The following is a 16,222-nucleotide window of genomic DNA, read 5'->3' as shown; positions in this document are numbered from 1 at the left end:
TCCTTTGCCTTCAGAAATGAACACATTCAAAGTGCTTTAGTTCTTCAATCCCATGAAGCATTCTCAGGCACTAAAGACATGTGTGAGGCTAGCCTGCCTCAGTAATGAGAGGAGCCTGACCTGAGCAGGCCTACATACACCTCTCTGCTTCCTCAGTCTTACCCAGAGGGCATTGATGCTTACACAACCATCTTACTGATGCATGAGTGCCCTTCCAATCACCCATGGTTTCCTTGTCCCTGATAGTTGCCATCTGGTATCTAATTCCACGAGAGCCTTGCAGTGTCAATAACCTGTTTCTTGCAAATTCAAGTTCACTAACAAGTTGGGTAATTGGGTCATGGTTGATGTTTTTTTTACTGGAAACATCAGAAAAGAAAACATGGTACTAACAAGCGCCTTCAGTGTGCCAAATAGTGTTCTAGATGCTTCCACATACTCATATATTCTTTAGTGCCCATGATTAAACATTCCCACTTGTTTTTTGAGCTGGAAACTAAGATCACTCAACTAGAGAGCAATGAAATTGGGGTCCTGGCCCCAGTATTTCTTAGAAACCATGAGTCTATCATCTAGCTATGACTGTTTCTGTTGACCTTATTATGATGTGACAGCCATAAGACCTCAGAACATGCTGTTTGGCTTGCTGGAAGTCCAGGCAGGCGAGATTGCCACAGCCAAGGGCACTTACTGGCTAAAAAAGGAAATAACTTTCTATATGTGAATTCTGACCAATGGTGGCAGTTGCTGAAGAGTCTTGGCCCCTGTGGGCTGAGGCCCCTGACAGTGACTAATGCCAGGAACAGCGTAAGCAAGAGCTGGTCTGCCAATGAAGCAGAAGGTATCAGAAGAAATCCTGGGCTTCTTGTGGGACTGGATAAAATGAGCAATGCCCTGCTCACCGGCTGAGACTGGCATTCTAGATACAGGTTTGTCATACTTTGTTGGTCCTAGGAGTTTTTGTCTTTCTCTTTTTAAAGATATAAGGGAGTGTGGGCTTTGAGATCAGAGTGATGAGAGTCAGGTTCCTTTGCTGCATTTGCTAATCATGGGACTTTGGACCAGTTACCAAACCCTCAGACCTCCACTTTCTCTTCTGTGAAATGGAATAATATGACTGACTTCCCTAAGAGAGTTAATGGATGGGTTTTTAATGGTTTGTTAAGAGCTATGCACATGGAAATCCATCTTGCTCTCAGTGGTGCTAATGTTCTTGTGGTCCCTCTATGGCTGTCTCATATAAAAATAGGTTTGAGTCTGAGAGATATCTGTGTGCAGCTGTAAGGGTCTATGAATCTATTATAAGACCATAGGAACAATAAAGACCTTCGAGCATTTTCATAAATAGAGTTTTCATTCCTAATTGTATCGGAACTAATCAACTCCCATGGGGTGATTAATAAAGACCTCCCAATATTTTGTTGTGAATTAGTGTTTCTACACACTACCCAGTTCTAACTACTCCTTTTTTCTTTTAATATTTTAAGAAGAAAATGATAGCGTTTCCCACCATGATTCTTTTTCTTTTTCTTTTTTCTTTTGGTTTTTAGAGACAGGGTTTCTCTGTGTAGCTTTGGAGCCTATCCTGGCACTCACTCTGGAGACCAAGCTGGCCTCAAACTCACAGAGATCCGCCTGCCTCTGCCTCCCGAGTGTTGGGATTAAAGGTGTGTGCCACCAACGCCCGGCCACCATGATTCTTTCTTAACTTTGTACCCTCCCTTCACCCTCTTGGCTTCAAAGCAACAATGTGCTGGCAGGTGTCTCTGAGTCCACCAATCTGTCCTTGCCAGAATAAAATAATTAGATTTTAAAAGGAGTCAATTGTCTGCCGTCGGCTTGAGTAGGAGGAAACCTGCATCTCACCCATCTGTTCCTTTCCTCCCCTCTCTCACCTCTTGTCTTCCTCTCCCTTATTTAGTGATCAAGGTTCAGGGATGCTGGCCCCTAGTCACCCACTAATGCTGAGGAAGTAACTAATTGCGCATGCCCAGTAGCTATTGTCAGGTGCCTGGCCATCCCCTTGAGAATTTAAACCTGAAATGTAAGAAATACTCCAAACACTTAAATCAACTCCCAGCGTAACAATTGTCCCATGAGCACCCAGTCACCCACACAAAGTGGCAACTGTGCTGTGCGTGAGCATCCATCCATTTACCTCATACAAAAGTGGCCAGCTTCTCCTGGTGAGGCTTTGCCAAAGAAATGCAGGGGAGAAATTTAGATGGACATTAGCACAGTTTTTAAAATGGAGCATTGCTGACAGGTGTTCCAGGGGCTGTGTTTGATCCAGTACCACCTTTTACTAGTGGTGTGATCTCATTCTGAATTTTAAAAGGGGATGAGAATGACTTCTATTTCCTTAGCTTGGTGTGAGACTCAAAGGAAAACAGCCTGTAATGTTTATGGGGGTGTTCATCTCACAGAAAAATGTCAGTAAGTGTTAAATCGCCATTGTCATCGACATTCAGTGTGTGTGTGTGTGTATGCGTATGTATATGTGTGTATGTGTGTATATGTGTATGTCTATGTGCGTGTGTGTATCACTAGATAAACTAGGAGTTGTAGTCGAGAAATTCAAGGATAGTAAAGATATTAAGATAGCCGAATACTTAGACTAGTTTTGCCTGGAATTCTTCCCACATATTTTCAGGGAACACTACTAGGAAAGGAGAAATCAGAAAACTGCACAGGAGTGAATGAGTACGCATAGCTCTGAGATGACATTCCTGTGGGCACTTTATAGCCACCTTTCCTGTCTGGCATAGCACAGTCGCTCAGTAAACACTTTATGCATGAACTGAACTGGCACGCTACTATTAGCCTGAGGCATTCTTTGAGGAGGCCCTTTGGGTCCCTTTACAACAGAATTCTCTTAATTGGGAAGCAAGTCAACCCTTCTCTGCGCTGCATTCCACTGTATGGAGAGCGGAATTGCAGTGGAACCCCAGGGGATTGTTATCTTTACTATGAATAACAGCCTTTATTGAGAAACAGAGATCTATAAGATACTGTCCAGAGCATGTGTCACTGTCCAGAATTAGCCTCTGTGGAGTGCTCTTATAATCTAATTTTGACAAACTTGGGAAAGTTTCCCAGTAATCTGAGGGGAGGGGACATGAAGGAATAGTCCACAGTGACACTGTCTACTGTAGACTGAATGCTCTTGATTAGCCAAGCAGAGGTCTCTCTCACAGGCCTGAAGTGGCTTCTATCTCCTTAGTGTTCTGTCAGGGGACAGGAGTCCCTAAGCCGGCTTCCCGGGAGGCTGGCCTACCGGCATGCAAAATGACTCCTAAGTGAAACTAACTCTTTGCATTCATTTTTGCCCTTTGCTTCAGCAGATTAGAAAGCAGCCTCCATTCATTTGGCACTTGGTGTTTTTGAGTCACGTGAATTATATTGTTTATCAAAGTTGTTGTTTTATACCACCAGGAGCATGGCACAACATGGGAGGGGAAATCCTTGTGGAGACGACAATGAGAGACAATACCTGACCAGTGAAGCAAATAGCTCTTAGTATGTTTGCCAGACCCCAAAGACTTTCCAGTGCACTCCAAGGCTCAGCCGCTGACTTGGACACACAGAAATTGTTGTCAGACATTATATTAGAAAGCTTGCTACATGTGACCCCAAAGAATAAAACTGTCACCAAAGAATACAGATAATTTCCAGCTATCCCTTTGGAAGCTGCTTGTTCATTCATAATATGTACTCTTCAACAGGAGCGATGAGGGTGCAATTCTGGGAAGTGTGTTGGGGGGACACCTGCCTCCTGTGGCCTACGTGGATTACGCTGCAGCCATTACTAAAGGAGTAATGGAGTAATGTGTGGTCCGGGAGTGGGGTGGGCTGCCTTCTCAGGGTCTGTCCTCAAAAGCAAGGCGAGTACTGGGCATAGTGAGCACATGGATACAGAATTACTCTGGAATCTGAGGCACGACCTCCAAAGTCTTTCACAATTGGACCCTGACTTCCTAGGCAGACTCCCGCCCCTTATTTTCTTTGCACCCCAAAGCCATGCCAGTTCTCATCCCACCAAGTGCCTTCCTGCAGTTCTCTCTGTCTGAAATGGCCTCATCTCTCCTGCATCTCCTCTATTCCTGCATCTACTTCATTTACTAAGGTTGCCTCCTCCAGGAAGTCCTCTTACCCACCCACCTGCTCCTACTTTCCCTTCTAGCTAAGGGCAATGCTATTTCACTTGTTTGTACGACACAACACACTTAGTTTCTAGTCTGTTTCTGGCTTTATTTATATTCCTCCACAGGACAGTGTTTCTTTAACATAGAGTCACATCGACCTTTGGGTCTATGAGTTCTAGCACTGGGCTGGTGTACGATGACATTAAATGTTCAAGATGGAATGAGTTATGCTTTCCTACATACTTTCCCCAGCACTATATATAGCATAGGCTACGTCGGAGGAGAATAATAAATATGTGCTTGATTGCATAAAAGCTGACCCCGGGCATTATCACTAAACAGAAGCTTCATGTCTGAAATCACTCAGTGGCCCAACATTCATGGGAGTTTGTGAAGTTCCAAGGGAAGAGACCTGAGAATTGATGAGCCTCATGCTTGGAGGGAAGACAGAAGGAGACTTGCTGGCCTTGCACTGGGTCGTCCAGAAACTGAAGACCCAGAAACTGGGTCTGCTTCTTTAGCCAGTCTTTGCTTCTTTAGTCAACTCACCTTTAGGTTTCCTCCTCCGCAGAACAGGCAACGATCAAAACTGAACAGAGGGCATGAGGATACTCAGCAAAAGCTGAGTATCTGTAATCATCAGGGTGAGATTCGTCCTTGAGCAGAGAAACGTGGTCCTTGCTTACTAAGCTGGCAGGAGACTGCAGAGAAGCACTTTGGAGAGGCCAAAAGTATTAGTTATATCCCTGGGTTTCAGGGAGGAGATTCGAACCCTCCCTTCGAACCACTTTGTGATGTTGTGATTTATGTTACTTTTCTTGCTGCTGTGAAAAATACCTTACAAAAGCAGTTTATGGAAGGAGGGCTTGTCTTGGCTGACAGTGTGAGAAGAGCTACTGTTTTTTGTGGAAGATCGTGTGATGGTAGGATGGTGGAATGGAGAGGGTGAGGGGGTGAAATGGTGGGCGGTGAGGTAGGAGAATGGTGAGGGGTGGGAGTGACCTAGCTGGCTACTCTGTTGATGTGATAAAACACTGACCAGAAGCAACTCAGGAAGAAAAGGGTTTATTTGGCTCACACTTCCATGTGACAGTCCATTATTGAGGGAAGCCAAGGCAGGAACTTGAAAGCAGGAACTGATGCAAAGGCCATGAAGAAACACTGTTTATTGGCTCCCTCGGCTTGCTTTCTTACACAATCCAAGACCAAGTCCAGGGCTAGGTCACCCACATCAATTATTAATCAAGAAAATGCCCCACAGATTTGCCCAAAGGCCAGTGTGATGAAGGTAAATCCTGAATTGGTGTTCCCTTTTCCAAAGTGACTCTGTCTAGTTCGTGTCCAGTTGACAAAGACTAACGAATACAGGGAAGGTGTCTGGTCACATTTTGTACAGTCAAGAAGCAGAGAGATGAATGCTGGTGCTTAGCTCACATTATCCTCTTCCCCTTTACTTCATCCTAGGACCTCAGTCCACAGGACAGTGCCATGCCTATTCAAGATACATTTTCCTTCCTTCATTAAAATGTTTTTATTCTTTTATCATCCATCCACCTATCTATCCATCTATCTATCTATCTATCTATCTATCTATCTATCTATCTATCATCTGACTATCTGTTCTCTCTGTCTCTGTCTCTCTCTGTCTGTGTCTCTCTGTCTCTCTGTCTCTCTGTCTCTCTCTCTCTCTCTCTCTCTCTCTCTCTCTCTCTCTCTCTGTGTGTGTGTGTGTGTGTGTGTGTGTGTGTGTGTTTCCCTTGGGATTCAGAAGATTGTATCTGATCCCCTGGTTCTAGAGTTACTAGCAGTTGTGAGCTGCCTGCTGTGTGTCCTGGGAACAGGATTTGGATTCTAGGGATCACCTCTTTTAACTTAGAGATTTCACAGATCTGATCAGTTGCTGAGAGCTATGGAACACAATTAGTTACACCTGGCTCTTTGAATGGCCCTGGTCCAACAAGACCCTACAAACCCGGCAGACCAGATTCAAGCTCCCATGGAATTCTCCCTTAGCGTCTTGCCCTTCCTTAGTGTATTAACATTAACAGGGCTGTATTAACATCGTGTTTTGCTGTAAGTATACATTTAACTTCTCTCTGTAAGGAAAATAAAGGGAATTAAGCCAAGCAAAAGGAAAGAATCTTTGCTTGGTTTTCCTTCATGCTAAATTCTCAGTGCCTAGATGACCTGGCTACTGCAAGTACCCCCTCCCCCCCAAAAAAAAAAACATGAAAGGACAGAGTGAAGAATATTCTAGGTGACAGAAACAAGAGCAGCTGAGACAAAGATGTGAAAAAGCATGGTATTTGTATAAGCCTGGAGAACTGGATGCCAGGAAAACAGTGGCAAAGGATAGAATCAGACAGTGCTTGAAGTGTCTCAGGGTAGATGTGAGTTTAGATCTAAGTGGCAGAGGCCAGAGAGGACCAAGGCTGAAGCATTGAAGGGAAGTTACCATTGTATTCACTGAATTTATTCATGGCATGGGCAACTTCCTTTGACCACTCCCCCCCCACACACTTCCTGCTGAGAAACAGATAATATCTAGAAAGCATTTTGTGTTCTGAGCACCCAGTAGCTAATCTACAAATTTCTTTGGCTGAGGTTTGTCTGGGCCCCACAGAGACTCCATGTAACTATGATATGGCTGCAGCAGTGGCTATTTCACATGAAGACCTGAACAACTGGTACATGGATGCAATTTTTAAAGTTGTTCTGACATAGTCTGAAGGTCAGGAGGAAGTTTCCTCTGCCAGGGACTTGGGGGTCTGCCTCACCCCTGCTCCTCCCTAGACAACATCTATTACTCCCTCCTAATGAGACAGCCTTCCTAATACTGTGTTTCTGGTTTTCCAAATGATTTTTTAAACCTAGGCATTTCTTCTTCCAGGTGTCACCCCTTGACCACAAGCAAGGAACCCAGCAGTCAGACCCTTGGCAGACCAGACCAAAGCGTCACAGTGGTTGTCTGGAATTATTTTTATACTTCCTTGGGGACTTATATGGAATGAGTGGCAGAGTGAAAAGATCAAGAGAAAATTCTTCCAGGATTAAGTGTGGGATGCTTGTCCCAGATCCTGGAAGAATATGTCATTTATTTTTATTTCATTTGAATGTCCATTTTCTTCTCATGTCTCCTCCCTTTCTGTTCTTCCTTCCATTTCTCTTTTCTCTGTTGTAACACACTTCCCCTCTTTTACTTTCCCTTTTCCCTAACTAGAGTTTAGTTGGTAATGGCTTTGGTTTTTGTTTGTCATATACTGAGCTCTGTGCCCAGTGCTGCTTATATGTCACCATGTAGACCTGTTAGCTGAGTCCCAGTCTCTCCATCCACTTTGTGGGTGAGACAGTAGAGCACAGACTGAATTACTTGTTTAAGCTCAGCATGTAACAATAGGAATTTGAAGTCTGGATATCTCCTATACCTGTGTTCTCTTAACTACTAATTATTTCTCCATTTCCAACTTCCCCTTCTCATTTTCATTGTTTTAGATTTATTTTTAATTATGTGTGCAAGTGGCTGTCAGAAGAAGTCAGAAGAGAGTCCAGATCCCTTGGGAGTGACAGATAGTTGTGAGCCACCATGTGGGTCCTAGAAACTGAACCTTGGTCCTCCTCTCTAGGAGCAACAAGTGCAAAACCACTGAGCCACTTCTCTGGCTTCATCAGTCTGGGTTGTTCAGCTTGCTAACAGGACACAGGCGAGGAACAAGCAATTGGCTTGCCTTTGGCCAGAGAACACCAGTGCCTTTTATTCCTCTTTTGCTCAGCTAAGATCTACTGAGCAACTACTTTGGGCCAGTCCCTGAATGATGGAAGACATCTGTTGTCAATATCTCCCTGCTGGGGAGAAGATAACAAGTGCTGGGTGGAGAATACGTGCCCTTCGCATCACCAAGGTATCAGAGGAGGAAGCAGGGATTCCTAGAGAAAGCAATGGCTGGGTAAATGGGATTCAGCTTTGGGTGCAGGCATATGTACATAAGAAGAGGCTGGTAGGAGGGTGTCTCAGTTACTGTTCTGCCGCTATGAGGAGACACTGCAACCAAGGCAACTCTTATAAAAAGAAGCATTTAATTGGGGGCTTACATACAGTTAGTTCATGATCATGTTGGGAAGACAGGCATGGTGCTGGAGCAGCAGCTGAGAACTTTGCATTCTGATACACAGGCAGCAGAGAGAGACTGGATGGTGTGGGCTTTTGAAACCATAAGACCTACACCCAGTGACCTACCTCCTCCGGCAAGGCCACACCTCCTCCAACAAGGTCTGCCTCCTAATCTTTCCCAAACTGGTCCACTAGCCAGGTGAAAGATTTCTCTGCTCCGTCTCTCTGCCTACACAGCAAACAAAACCATGCCAAATCGAGAATTAAAAATCCAGATTTAATGAGTAAAACGCTCCTGGGTGGTCTTCCCGCCCCCCAAGAGAGGAAAGGGGGAGAAGGAACCGGAAAAACCACATGGCCTTTCCTTGAAAGGCTGCTTGAATATCCTGTAGGCATGATCTTGAGCATCTCTGGGGCTTCCTGACATTGGGCAGAGTTTGGAGTGAGCCTCGCCCACTGCCCTCCCTCTTGGCCAATTTCCACCCGAATACTGGGACCAAGCGTTCAAACATATGATGCTGGGGCCATTCTCATTCAAACCACCACAGAGAGCATCTGGGAATCTAGTGGGACTTGGTATGGATGAGCAAAGGAAATTCATACAACTTTTATAAGCAGATTTCTTAGCAAACGGAGCCACAGTTGTAATGGCTATACCATATCACTGACGTGATGCAGAGCAGCATTGTCATATTGACTGAAGCTGATAGGAGTTGAAGGTGGGGACTCACTGGGCACCTATGTTACCTTTAAAGTGGCCCAAATGTGCTTGTTGGCTGTCTTTTCACACAGCTGATGCGCTGCAGCCAGTTCTGGTCAGTAGAAACAGCTCTGGAGAAGTGGAACTTGCTACCTCTACCTTCACTCCGTATCTCCTCCTCTATCCACCTCGGCTTGCTTCTTATAGTCATAAAAAAAAAATTCTGCCTAACACCCATGCAAAACACATGGAACATTTATGGTGTGAATCTCAGTGTATCACGTTCTTCACCCCACTGGATCCCAGGTCCTCTGGTACAGCCCCTCCTAGTGCCACTTGAATGAAAGGCAACAGATTCAGCTAAGCAAGCGCTCAGAGGCACATGGCCAACTCGACGCCTCCACGCCCAACTCCAGCATAGTGCCTGGACTGCTGGCACAAGAGTCATCTGAAATGCTTGTTGCAAATCCAGATTCTTGAGAGGCTGCCCCATTAGAAATAACGGAATAGAAATGGTTGGGTACAATTACTTTTCAGGAAATAGCTTTATTAGGGGAAAGGTTCTCGAAACTGTGATTGGGCCTTGAGATGAGGGAGCATTAGAAAGGAATGGTACAGGGCTAGAGAAATAGCTCAATAGGTAGAACATTGGCTTCTCTTCCAGAGGACCCAGGTTCAATTCTCAGCACCCCTATGGTGGCTCAGGACTGTCTGTAACCCCAGTCCCAGTAGATCTGATGCCCTCTTCTGGCTTCTTCAGGCATTGCATACACATGGTGCATAGACATAGGCAAAACATACATACATACACACAGAAGGAAAAGAACAGGTCAGTCATACGAACAACAAAACAAGGATTTAAAAGGTACAATCCAAATATGAGCTTCATTAGGAGGGTTAGCTTAAAGAAAGACGAGAGGAGCTGGAGAGATGACTCAGTGGATACGAGCACTTGCTGTTCTTGCAGAGGACCCAGGTTCAGTTCCCAGCACCTACATGGAAGCTCATAACATCCATAACTCCAGTTCCAGGTGACCCAGTGCCCTCTTCTTGCCTCTTACCAGGAGCACATGTAGTGCGCATAAATACATTCAGGCAAAAACACTCATAGACATAAAATAAAAACAAATCACTTCTAAAGAAAAGAACGTGAGGTAGCTGTTATGATAGTGAGGCTGGCCCAGAAGAGAAAGCCCTAAACAAAGGAGGTATCTGGTTTTTGTATCTCTGTGGGGGTGGTGGGACCTTTCCTATTGCATGGACAAGTTTAACATAATGTACATGCAAAGAACATAGGGAACCAGCCGCTGGTTAGAACTATTAATTAGAGACCAGCTGTTAGACCACAACACAAGCCTTTTTAACTCTCTATCCTAGGGGTTGGGGTGGGGTGGGATCGGGGCCGCCTAGAGAGACTGATGTCTTCAAGGGGCAGGTTATGAACTAACACACTTCACCTTCTGAAGTGGACTGTCTGGAGGTAAGACATAGACTCTACACTGTAACACACGCCTTACACAATTTCTAGAATCTTGGTTTAGAATTCCCTCTCTAACTGTTGAATGGGAGGGCACTTTTCAGTACTTTAAGAAAATTACACTGTCTTCGTTCTTTAAGTGTGTGTGTGTGTGTGTGTGTGTGTGTGTGTGTGTGTGTGTCATTGTGTGTTTGCATGAATTCATGTGCACAGCATGCATGCAGCAGCCCATGAAGCCAGGATTCCCCAAATTGGAGTTTCAGTAGGTTGTGAGCTGTCGTGTGGGTGCCGGAAACAAAACCTGAGTCCTGTGGACCAGCAGCCAGAGCTCTTAACTGCTGAGCCATCTCTTCCGTCCCTGCCCTCGTTCAATTTATGTTTTTAAAAAGTAAATTACTAAATTCACCCCACCCCCACTCCCTTCCCTTCAATTCCTCCCACTCTCCCTCCCCCGCCACTTTCCCCTCCCAACCTCATCTGCTCTTTTTTGACTAAGTCAATCAATGCAGTGCTGCTGGTTTCTGCACGGGGAGTAGCCGTCTGCTGCAGCACGGGTAGCTTCTGGGGCAAATCTCTGAAGAAAACTGTCTTTTTCTTGCCCAGCAGCCATCAGCTACCAATAGCACCTCATCTAGGATTCATGATTCTATCCCCGCCCAAGTCTGGACTTTGTCCTGTGCTCGCAACAACAGCCTTTGTCAGTTCATATGTACAAAAGTGGGTCAGGTCGACTCTACTAAGGACCTCGCTCCAGATGCCCAGGCCACATCACAAAAAAACAAAAACAGCAACAACAAAAGGCAAACACAAACAGCCTCTAATAATTGAAGGGTATTTTTAAGACATATACAATTTATTTTAAACCATCCACAAATCACTTTTTTTTTTTTTGGACAGGCTCATGTGTAGCCCAGCTAGCCTATAACTAACTTTCTATGAGACCACAGGCAGCTTGACCTCTTCATCCCCCTGCATCCTCTTCCCTAGTCTTCCGAGTACAGGTGCGCACCACCATACCCAACAAAGGTTGCGCTTTCGTAAAGAACACATTGGTACAGATCGATGCCCTCAGAGCATGATGGGACCTTCTAAACCTCTTGAAACCTCCCTCACAGACATCTTTTTCTCTCTGCTCTGTTTGCAGAAAGTTCAGAATCCGTCTCCTAAGTCTGGCAAGATGGGTGACTGGAGCTTCCTGGGGGAGTTCCTGGAGGAGGTCCACAAGCACTCCACGGTCATTGGCAAAGTCTGGCTCACCGTCCTGTTCATTTTCCGAATGCTGGTCCTGGGCACCGCTGCTGAGTCCTCCTGGGGAGATGAGCAGGCTGATTTCCGGTGTGATACCATTCAGCCCGGTTGCCAGAATGTCTGCTACGACCAAGCCTTCCCCATCTCCCACATTCGATACTGGGTGCTGCAGATCATCTTTGTGTCCACACCGTCTCTGGTCTACATGGGCCATGCCATGCACACAGTGCGCATGCAGGAAAAGCAGAAGCTGCGGGATGCGGAGAAAGCCAAAGAGGCGGGCGCCACTGGTTCCTATGAGTACCCAGTGGCCGAGAAGGCAGAGCTGTCCTGCTGGAAGGAAGTGGATGGGAAGATTGTCCTCCAGGGCACTCTACTCAACACCTATGTCTGCACCATTCTGATCCGCACCACCATGGAAGTGGCTTTCATCGTGGGCCAGTACCTCCTGTACGGGATCTTCCTGGATACCCTGCATGTCTGCCGCAGGAGTCCCTGTCCTCACCCCGTCAACTGTTACGTCTCAAGGCCCACAGAGAAGAATGTCTTCATTGTCTTTATGCTGGCTGTGGCTGCACTGTCTCTCTTTCTCAGCCTGGCTGAGCTCTACCACCTGGGCTGGAAGAAGATCCGACAGCGCTTCGTCAAGTCCCGGCAAGGTATGGATAAGCAGCAGCTTCTTAGGCCCTCCCCCAACCTAGTCCAGAGCCTCACTCCTCCCCCTGACTTCAATCAGTGCCTGAGGAGCAGGCCAGGCGAGAAGTTCTTAAGTGACTTCAGTAATAATATGGGCTCCCGGAAGAATCCAGACACTCTGGCTACGGAGGAAATGCCAGATCAGGAGCTTATTTCTAGAGACGGTTTCATCCACATGCATTATGGTCAGAAGCCGGAGGAACACAATGGAGCCTCTCCAGGCCACCGCCTTCCTCCCGGCTACCATGGTGACAAGCGCCGCCTTAGCAAGGCCAGCAGCAAAGCAAGGTCGGATGACCTATCAGTGTGACCCTCTGAGGGAGCGCCAGTCCCAGAAGGCTGGGACAGGGAGAATCAGTCTCTCACAACAATATAGTCTTCTTCTCAGCCCTGCTGGGCTCCTTCCGGTCTGGATCTAGATGGCATTGCTCATCAGTTTTCAAAATTACAGTTTGGGGGTGTTCTCAAGGACAGGGCTACTCCTCAGTTCCCGTCTACCAGTATATACAGGGATGCCTTTCACATGATTTATTGAATTGGATGAAGGCAGGGATGGGAATCATGGCAAAATGACTGGAAGGACAGACATGAGGATTCAACACCAGCAACATACCAGATAAAACCTCCAAGTCTTGGCTTCTTTGGTACTATGCCCATTTTTATTGGGGGAGAGGGGTGAGCCCAAGTTCTCAGACAATTGAGAGTATTCATCAAGTAGTTTACATTGTATCATTCCCTTGAATCTGTTGTTTCCATGGGCCATACCTCCGAGTGGTGGTGAGGTGGTTGTGGACTGCCCTAGGCTACATCTCCCTCCTCCCAATCTTAAAGAGGTATCCTTGGACATTGGCCAGCGTCCGCCTTACAAGTGCCTTGTTTTGTGCCTTTGGCAAACATCTCATGTTACTGATGTTATAGCCTTTCTGCCAGGAGAGTCACACAGCTCATAAGGGTGCCAAGACCTCCAGGGAGTCACTGTACGCAGCAAGTATCCCTGGAAGAACACCACCTGTTATCCTGCAGTCCTTCACAGTTCATTCTAATGATAAAAACCATCCTTGCCTACCTCCTTGGCTGTTCGCCCAGTGTACCTCTAAAATCTTTATAAATGGGGATGTCCAAGAAGCCACCATCCTCTCTTGAATCCTGGCCAGTTTAGCAGCCACCAAGTTCAGTGGAATTTCCCCAGGATTTAGTGTAACAAAGAGCATTGTGCTTCTCAGGTTCTCCTGGGAAAATACAACTCTGCTGTGAAGATGAAAATTTAAAAAAAATAATGAGAGAAGACACTGGAAAACCATTTTCCCTCCTATGTACGTCTTCCACTGTCTGAATGCCAAGAGGAGGCATGGTGATAGCTGCCACAACAGCAAATCTCTCTCTTAGAGGCATCAAGGGGATAAGGAAAAAGGAGGCATCTCCAATTGTTTTGGGCAAGGCTCTTATTTAAATTCCCGTGTTTCCTCAGTATCCCTGGGAAGATTACCAGGGGATGAGTACAGAAAAGCCCTGCCTTCCTCAGGGTCTAGCCTGGGGTCTCTACTGGTTGGATCCATAATAGGTGTCTTCCATTTTTTATGCAGATGAAAGATGCTCAGAATCAGATACCAAGACTCATAAGATACATTGCTACATGAAAATAGATCTTTGTGTGTGCATGCTCATCTGTGTGTGTGTGTGTGTGTGTGTGTGTGTGTGTGTGTGTGTACATGCCGATAGAATGGTGAAGAAAAGTCCTAAAGAGCAGTAAGGGAATGTGTAGAGAAACTTGGGTCTCCCTGCCTGCTTTTCAGTTGTCTGGCAGGAAGGGTGAACTTGCATCTTAATCAGCCTAAGGGACAGGTTGAGAAGTCAGTACAGGAGGGTGAAGGTTCACAGAAATCAGTCTCTGCCCCCTGACCCATCTCTGGGTCCCTCTGCTGGCATTTGGATGCTACTGGTGGGTAGAAAGAAAGGCTCAGGAGCAAAGTGATGGGATTCTTGGTGATGGGGAATGTATGTGTATGTTTATCTTATTGGTTGTTGAATAAAGCACTGTTCAGCCAATGAGGCAGAAAGATAGGTGGGACTAGGAGTCGAGGAGGATTCTGGGAAATGCAGTAAAAAGAACTCTTGTGATCCAGAAGTGACATAGCAGACAGACTCAGAATATAAGCAGGGACAGCAGGAAATTGCTCCCTTCCTCTTCCTCTTCTTCTCTGGAGCCGCCATGTGAGCCCGACAAGAGAGGATGCATGCCACTGGCGTCCTTGATCAGATAAGTCTTTATAAAATATATACATAAAGAAATCCTAGTCATTGGCCAGCAGCATTGTACCTAATATAAATCTCTGTGTGTTACTTTGGACCTTAACGTGGTGGCAAGGCTCGGGTGGCTTGGCGGAAAGACATCATTACAACTTGGGAAAGCACGATGGCTGTTCCAGCCCCCAACACATTTCATCCATTACCCAGCACTGACATTACAATTCTGTTCTTCTAGTTATGGGATGTGTTTGCTTTCTGAAATGAGTGTTTTTGAATTAGAAAATCTGAGACCGGCCTTTGATGATGAGGTTTTCAGAAGGGAAAAAGGAAATGATATATGCAACTTGTTTTAAATAAAAATCTGCTTCTATGTGTTAACTCTGGTTTGTGTGTCCTTCGGACTGTAACTTTAAGAGGGTGGCAGACTTGATGGGAGAGACAGAGCCTGGAGTCCCAGCTGCTGGTTTACTTCCGGCCTGCTGAGAGCTCTTTGTTTTTCTCCCCAGTAAACTGGATCTAGTGATGTCTATTCCATTTAGCCTGTGAAATGAGAGATGGCTTGGGAAGAGAAGAGAAGATTATTTCAGACTTAATCATTTGCAATCAAGTGGTAACTGTTGTTATTATTTTCAATACAGAATGGCTGAGAGCCCAAAGTGTTAAGGGAGGGTTCTAGAACAACCCCTTTTGGAGCTCACAGTGTGATCTACCAAAGGTGAACAAATGAACTCACATGAAGAAAACAATTAGGGGGTTCCCCAGGAGATGGCTCAAGGGATAAGAGCACTTGATATGCAAGCATAAGGACTTGAGTTCAAATTCTCAACACCTGCATAGAAAGCTAATTATGGCCATTGGCTAGCACTGTGAGAACAGAAGGACTGCTAGACACCAGCCTAGCTCTGGGTTCAGGGAACAGAGGGTGAGAGGGAAGGATACCTAATGTTCTCCTCCGGCCTGTGTGTATGTGTGTGCACCCTGCATACTCACACATGAACCACACACTCACACATACACCACACATACCACACAGTCACATAATCTGGAGGTTTGAAAGAAAAAAAAAAGGCCCCCAAAGGGAGTGGCACTATTAGGAGGTGTGGTGTTGAGGGAGGAAGTGTGACATCATGGACGTGGGCTTTGAGGTCTCATCTATGCTCAACATACCACCCAGTGTGATAGACCACTTCCTGTTGCCTGCAATATGTAGGACGCTCAGCTATGTCTCCAGCACCATGACTCCTACATGCCACCATGTCCCACCATGATGGACCGAACCTCTGAACTGTAAGCTGCCACCCCAGTTAAGTGTTTTCCTTTCTAAGAGTTGTTGTAATCATGGTGTCTCTTCACAGCAATAGAAACATAAGACACATACCTACCCCCATACACACATATGCATTACATGCTCGTATACATACAACCCATACTCAACACACATATCACAGGCATATATCCCACATACACACACACACACACACACACACACACACACCATTCAAGTACATAATCCACACATATGTGCACACACACAGAGACTCACTCGCTTGTACACATATACCAAATATATACACACCAACTCACACACTGATACAATTAGA

At 45.8% G+C, this 16,222-nt stretch overlaps 1 protein-coding gene across 1 annotated transcript; it reads left to right on the top strand.

Annotated features, from left to right (window-relative positions):
- The first annotated feature begins 816 nt into the window (after positions 1-816).
- On the top strand, positions 817-14,430 carry Gja5 (gap junction protein alpha 5). The gene is made up of 2 exons (XM_027393733.2): positions 817-929; positions 11,575-14,430. The coding sequence occupies exon 2, from the start codon at positions 11,608-11,610 to the stop codon at positions 12,682-12,684; it is 1,077 nt and encodes a 358-aa protein (XP_027249534.1). The 5' UTR covers positions 817-929; positions 11,575-11,607; the 3' UTR covers positions 12,685-14,430.
- The last annotated feature ends 1,792 nt before the right edge of the window (positions 14,431-16,222 follow it).

The sequence above is a fragment of the Cricetulus griseus genome (assembly GCF_003668045.3).
Source record: "Cricetulus griseus strain 17A/GY chromosome 1 unlocalized genomic scaffold, alternate assembly CriGri-PICRH-1.0 chr1_0, whole genome shotgun sequence".
NCBI lineage: Eukaryota > Metazoa > Chordata > Mammalia > Rodentia > Cricetidae > Cricetulus > Cricetulus griseus.
Note: the sequence above shows the minus strand (reverse complement) of the source record. Positions and strands in the feature narration are given on the sequence as shown.